The sequence below is a fragment of the Pogona vitticeps genome, chromosome 10 (genome assembly GCF_051106095.1).
Source record: "Pogona vitticeps strain Pit_001003342236 chromosome 10, PviZW2.1, whole genome shotgun sequence".
Taxonomy (NCBI): Eukaryota; Metazoa; Chordata; class Lepidosauria; order Squamata; family Agamidae; genus Pogona; species Pogona vitticeps.
Genome location: NC_135792.1, coordinates 1,434,054 through 1,440,902, shown reverse-complemented (window position 1 = coordinate 1,440,902; position 6,849 = coordinate 1,434,054). Strand labels below are relative to the sequence as shown.

Below are 6,849 nucleotides of genomic sequence, written 5' to 3'. Positions count from 1 at the left end.
TATAGAAGCTTGCTTTCGTCTGTAATTGACAAACTGGTTTGCTTCCATTCTGGTCAATTTGGAAAAGAGGCAGCCAGGCCGTGTCTTCTGTCAAGTACAGTGCCCATCTTAAGCTTCCTGCAGCCCAGACTTTAAGGTTTGCTGAGCAAGCAGCTAAGGGGAGATGCAGAAAGCCTATTAAAATGCCTCCTGCCAGCCTCAACAGAACTCAGGTTTCTTAATTGGTCTCTGGGAAAAGGCATGATGGGGGCCAGCGCTTGTTCTGGACTGAATTTTAGCCGATTGTTCCCGGACTGTGGTCTGGCTGCTGCCAATGAATTAGGACGCTTGGCAGCAGCTAATGGGCACTTAAGCTGACCAAAGCACCCCTGCATCTGGGAATCTCTCCAGCCCCGCTGAGGGCAGAACTGCAGAATTTATTTTTGCTAAAAAAACCCAGGGCACGCAGTGTTGCGATTGCCACCTTACGGCCTCCTTGGGAAATCAGGGAAATCAGTTTTTGCTTTAGGGCATGAGATTTTCAGCTCAAGGACGACTGGGTTGCTGTAAACAAATCACTCCAGCAAGGTCAACAGACCTGCAAAGCTGCTTTCTCTCTCGGGTGGCCTCGCTCCCGCCATGTATTGCTCTCCCTTCATATACAATTACTTGCATGGACTCCAGCTTCCTCAGCTGGGGGGGGGGTCTGATCTTTGTAGTCCCCGAAGCAGAGGTGGCTTTCTTTTAAAAGGCATCTCTTGTTTTTAGGGTGGCTGCTGTCCTTGCTCTGATCCTTACCAACAGGTCAGAAATAGCCCTGGGAATACTCTCTGGTTCTCTTGTAGCTGACACAGCACTTAGAATGGATAAGGGCATAAAACCTGGAGAATTCCTCTCAAAACGCCTTTTAAAAGCTAACTTTGAGGACTGTGTCCCACACGTTACTATCAAAGCACTGTAACTACTAGTTGCGTTGCTCCTTGCCCAAAAGCAACTAATTACATTTAACCACGTTACTTGGAACTAGTTGCTCCCCAAAAGTAACTTTTCCAAGTAGTATGTGAGACAGGTGGAAGTTTGAACCTCCGAGGAAACTTTTGCAAGATTCCTTGACAATTATTAAGAACATAATAATTAAGAAGAGAGAAATGAGAAGCAAGCACTGGTTAAATGGTTATATTTTTGTGCTTTGAGTGTGAGAGACGCCTACCTATCTCCCCCTGCCACTACCAAGATGGCGGCCACGCCCTTCCCTGGCTGTATTTTTCAAAGCCACTACCAAGATGGCCGCAGCGCCTGCTCGGAGGAAACAGGAAAGCGTTCCCATTGGGCGAGGCGGGCGGACGTTGGCCAATGAGGTGGCAGGGCGCGCAGGACCGGGGGAAAGGCTTTCGCCCCGAGCAGCCGCCCGGCCGGCCTGGGATGGAGGCCGCGGGGGAAGGCGGCGGGGGAGGCCGGGCCCTGTCCGCGCTCCTGGGTAGGTGGCAGCGGCGGGAAGGGCCCTCTGCATGTGCCCAGAGGCCCGCTTTGCCAGGGAGGGAGCGCTCGCCCGCCCGCCTGAGGAGGGAGCTGCACTCTGCCCATGCCCAGAGGCTCGCTTTGCAAGGGAAGCAGGGCTCCCCCACTGCGGGGAGCTGCACAGGCAGTTCTTTTATGCTCAGAGGCTATGCTCAGAGGTGCTCCTTTGGCAAATGGTATCCAGTTCACTCCGGGGTGGGGGCAGGGAGAGTGAACTGCACTCTGTCCATGGGCAGAGGCTTCCTTTGCTAGGAGTGCAGCCCTTGTCCAGTGAGGAAGGAGCTCTGCTCTGTCTATGCTTAGAAAGGACAGCCCCTTCCTGGTGGTGGTGGGGGGGAAGCTCAGCTGCCGTCTGTGAACGCTCAGGGATTCTCTCCTCAAAGGATGCCGTGTTTGCCCACTGTAAAGCCCTCTGCTCTTTGCCTATGCTCAGAGGCTCCCTTTGCAAGCAATGCAGCCCTTGTCTGGTAAGGAAGGAGCGGCCACTTGCGGGTGCCTCTTCCCTAACTTAAGTGTCCCTTACCTTAAGTGGAAAAAGTGCTGTTGCTGAGCCCTTTGGGAGCCTTGCTCTGTTGTAAGAGGTAGAAAAGCAGGCCTTCTGCCTCCCCCCCCCCTTCCGCCCCCATGTTAGGTAGAGAACAGGGCAGGGCTGGAAAACTGCTTCCCACTCCAGCCCATCTCATGCTCTTAAAAAATGTAAGATGACCACTTGTACGAATTCAGGTCTTGGTCTTGGTTCCCTTCCAAGGTCTGGCTGCCTGAATCCTGATCACTCCCCTCCGAATTTACCTCTTGAGTACACCTGCTTTGGGGACTGTACTGTTTCTAAGAACTGGGAACCTTTTCCCATTGCCTGTAAGGATGCAATGACACCCATCAACCCGACTTGGTCCAATTCACTTGAAATATCGTTCCTTGGTTTCTCGGGCCAGTATGTTTATATCCCCTTTTTTTTTTCCTAGCGGCAAGATCGAAAAGGCGGAAATGTGCACCTAAAACCCTGCAGAAGCTACAGGAAGAAGCGCTGCATCTTTTGAGCTGCCATCAGAACCTGGATGACCTTTTGCTGGAAGTAAATGAGGAAGCGAGATGGGAATACTTGAGATTCCCTCCCCTCTTTTTTTTTTTTTTTTTGCACTTCTTTAAATTGTGCAGTCCTATGTTTTCGTTATGATTCAGACGCCAGTTACAAGGCGCTCTTTCCTAGTAAATATCTGGGGTCAGAGTATTCCTGTAAATAATTTCAGTACTGCTCCGTATCAGATTTTTCTTTAATCATAAATTGGTTTTCTGTCCTTTTTAAGTGCTTAATGGCAGAGAGAGAGAGAGAGAGAGAGAGAGAGAGAGAGATGCCAAATGCTTTATCGACATTTTTTCTCTCCCTTCTGCATGATCTTGTCCTGTGCGGCTGAAGAGTGGGCTTGAACTTTAAAAATGAACATAGATTTTGACTTAACTTTTCCTGCCTCCTATTGCAGGCTTCCTGTGCCCCCCTCCCACTTTTTGTTAAAGGATTTTGTGATGATATTTCAGTTCCAAAGAAGCACTACTTTTTTCCTCGGACTCTTAAAAGTGCTTTGTTAATAACATTTGAATGTTTTAAAATGGTCAGAACGTGGCATCTGAGACAGGCTGGGTGAAGGCCGGAGTATTTGGCCCACGTGTTGTGTAACGCGAGATGATCATTTCTCTCCTTTCGGTTTTCACAGGTGGGAAGTTCAGTCTGCGATAAGCCACCCCATCCCACTATTTCGAGACCAGCGGGCGGAGAAGCTTCAGTTCCGGGTCTACTCGTGGGTGCGTAGTTGAAGTCGAGGATGGGTGCACACTGAAGTCAATCTTTTCCAGCCAGCCCAATATTTTCCACCAAAATTGTGGGCAAGAGATGTCTGGAAGTTTTTTTCGGGGGTGGTGGTGGTGGGAGGGATTGATTTTTCTTATCCATTCAGTTGGAGAGGCTGAAAACTGAACCTGGAGACATTTAAAAGCAAATGATGTGCTCTGTCTGGAAATATCCTCTTCTTCTCCATTCTCCTCCCTTGCCTCGTTTGCTGTTTCCTGGCCAAATTTTAGGAGGCATCTTATAGGCATGTGTGCCAGGGTGGCCAAGCCCAAGGCTGACTCAGCCATCCATCCTTCTGAGGTTGGTAAAAGGAGTCCCCGGCTTGCTGGAGGGGTGGGGTGGGATGGGGAGCAAAGCGCTCCCTGCATGATTATGTTGTGAACTACTCAGAGAGCGCTCAAGCGCCATAGAGTGACACAGAAGTCAAAACAACAGCAGCAACCAATCCTGTTGGCTGTTTATCCCAGCATAAGTGCAGTGATATAAATTGCAGGAGTGAATTTCCAGGAGTTCAGCTGTCGCTTGAGTTGTTTGCCACACCCTGAGGAGTACGAGTAGTAATTCGTTAACTACCAGCAATTCATCACTGTAATTTATACCGTTGCATTTACGCCATCCTACATAACGGATAGGATTCCACCCAACTAAATAAAGCCATAGTGAGACATACTCTGTCTTTGCTTTCATCTCATGTTCAGAATTCTTGTTATGGTTCTGTCCCTCCTTCCTTGTCGTAGTTTCAGCCTTGCAGGATCGGGCCGCTACACTGGGGGTGCCAGTGGGAATCCTATCAGCCAGAACAGCAGCTAACAATGTTGGGAAGATATTTGCTGAGGCAGGGGACGCTGTGTTCCTGAATGCAGAGCAGAGAGTAAGACATTTTCTTTTTTCCATGTATGACATGAAAAGATACTCAGTGCCATGTCGTGGATGGAGTGATGGACTAGGACTTGGGAGGTCTGGATTCAAATCCTCACTCAGCCATGGAAACTCTGGGAGAGTGGAACTAATAAAGCCACTCCTTAAATATCTCACTGGCCCATAAAGCCCTATTAGGGTCACTTTAAATTGGTTCTGACTTGATGGCACGCAACAACAACAACACACAACATGATAGGAAACTAGAAAACTTTGAAAAGGTCGGGATCAACTTGACGGCTCACAAACCAGTCAAATCGCAGCGCTTTTTCTTCCCCCAACAGGAAAAGTTGTCTTGCTTGCTGCAGACCTTGAAGGACTTGTTAGCACAGAATGCTTTCTGCCGTTTGCTGTTTGCTCAAGAAATGTGGAAAATGCAGGTAAGATGGGCAAAGCTTTTGGCAAAAGGAACCATCTCAACACAACGTTATTGAACAGAAGAACGGATCTGATTACTAGGTGCTTCTCGTGTCACTTTCAATGCATGAATGCAGAAAAGCAACTTTAAACTTATGGAAAAATGCAGGATTCTTCTGACACCTGAAAATATATTTATTTCAATAGAAGTCAGTAACAAAGTCAGTCCTGAGAGCTAGTCTCCTGAACTCTTATGCCCAACTTAAATGCGGCTTTAGATTCACAACTTGACATACATGCTTTTGAGTGCATCTACATTATACAGTTTGACGGCAGTTTTACTGTGGAGTTTCAGATTTGTAGTCAGGTTCTTATAATTCTCTCCTGCAGTTCAGGGTTTAGCGCTTCAGTTCTTTACCACGGTGGTTCTCAAACGGGTCCCCCGATGTTCTTGGACCGCAGCTCCCAGAAATCCTGGCCAACACAGCAAGTGGTGAAGGCTTCTGGGGATTGCAGTCCAAGAACATCTGGGGACCCCAGTTTGAGAACTACTGCATCTAGCAGAGAATATCGAGTCCCTTATGGAACTACGAATCCCAGGATTCCATAAAGCCATGGAACCATGAGGTTTTAATCACTCCTATAAGTTGTGTAGTGGAAATGCACTTGCATAGGGTGACTTAGTGTTGTGGTTTATCCTACTGTGACGCCAGTGTCCCCCAAAATATACGTACTTGCCAGGTCCACTCAGAGCAGTCTTTGTACCGGCTGTGTGTCAGGTTGTGAGCAATTTCTAGAGGAAAGGGGGACCCTCAGAAAACCACAGAGATCATTCCCATCAGACACTGAGTCTTAAGCAGGCGACTGGTTTGTTTGGCGACCGCTGTTGCCCCAGAGTGTTACTCTGCCGGGTCTGTAGTCTGATCACTGCTTTGTTCCCCTTAGAGCCCACTCTTTCTGGAAGTCGCTTGGCATCTGCACAGAGAGAATGTCGTTAGCTTGGAAGACCTGCTAGAAAAGTAAGTGGAATGCCAGGCTCAAAAAACAACTGCAAGCGCTGGTTCAGGATGGTTCATTTGCCTAGTTTTTTTGATGGCCGGGGGATAGGTGGACGGTTACCTCTGAACAGAGCCGATGATGTAAGTGACTCTTGCTTCCCTTGTTTCTTCTCAGGCATCCAGATGCGACTGGCTTGGTGGAGTGGTTGAGTAGCAGCCTTTGTCTTCTGTGCCATCGGGCCGAAGATCTTTCCCCGGCAGCCGGGCCTCTGAGGAGCATGCTTACAGGCAAGTGCTGGCCTCCCGGTCTGGGGCAGTTGCGGGCTGTGGCAGAGGTCAGCGTCAGTGGAGTCAGGAAGCTAGGGGCTTTGTATCCGACGGCAGCGGCACTGGTTTATAGGCGAATGTACAGGGCCTTGCAAGCCAGGAATGCAGCCCGGCTCTTTCTCTCCACCAGCTTCGCTGGATATTCTAGGCCTTGATTGTCTCTCCTGACGGCCTAGGAGGTGCACCTCACACTTCCTCGGGTCAGGCCGGTTCCAAATCCAGAAGATGCTCGTATCCGCCACGGCCAGCCTCTCAAGGGAGTGTCAGGGTTCTTGGCTGGTGTTCCTCCCGGGCATATCAGCCTATGCACAGTCCCCAGTTATATGCGGTCCCCAACTCCCAGCGCTCAATGGGACCCCCTCCCTTAACGAGCATTATACCTGGCCATTCCTCTTGACTTTGGCTGGAGTACTTGTTTCTTATTGGCAGCGAATGGATGCAGAGGAGATTGGTGAAATGTGAAAACAGGATATCAGAAGTTCGTTTCTGTTCTTGTTCTTGAATAATATAGATTGGGAGTCCTGGGACCACTGAGCCTCTCCTTGTTTTTCTCATTAAGCCTGTCTGTGGCCGCCTTCGCTACTGGACGGAGAGTCCTTCTGTCCTGTACAGAAGGGCTTTCAGGCCGTTTTTGTCGCCTTCCCTCCTTCCTTCCTTCCTTCCTCGTTCTGTTCTGTTCTGATCGATGTTTTCAACCCTTTGATGTTGGCCTTGCTCTTGATTTTTAGACTTTGGGATGGTGTTCCTTCAGAACAGATTTAAGAAAACCCTTGAGCTGGGAAAGAAGCTGGAGTCCCAGAAGCTCTCCAAAGTAAGGAGCGAACAAAAGTTCACTGAGGATCGTGAGTTCTAGCAAAACAGTGTCTGTAGGACTGGAAGACGTCCACTCCTGTCAACCAGTTCCTACAA

The 6,849-nt window shown here is 49.1% G+C and overlaps 1 protein-coding gene across 1 annotated transcript in view; it reads left to right on the top strand.

Annotated features, from left to right (window-relative positions):
- The first annotated feature begins 1,337 nt into the window (after positions 1-1,337).
- Positions 1,338-6,849, top strand: part of FANCA (FA complementation group A) — a 28,728-nt gene continuing 23,216 nt past the window's right edge. Inside the window, exons 1-8 of the mRNA XM_020788285.3 lie at positions 1,338-1,456; positions 2,460-2,569; positions 3,207-3,294; positions 4,078-4,211; positions 4,543-4,638; positions 5,561-5,634; positions 5,789-5,901; positions 6,669-6,751. Of these exons, the coding sequence (XP_020643944.3) occupies positions 1,402-1,456; positions 2,460-2,569; positions 3,207-3,294; positions 4,078-4,211; positions 4,543-4,638; positions 5,561-5,634; positions 5,789-5,901; positions 6,669-6,751 (753 nt within the window). The 5' untranslated portion in view covers positions 1,338-1,401. The remainder of the gene's footprint in view (positions 1,457-2,459; positions 2,570-3,206; positions 3,295-4,077; positions 4,212-4,542; positions 4,639-5,560; positions 5,635-5,788; positions 5,902-6,668; positions 6,752-6,849) is intronic.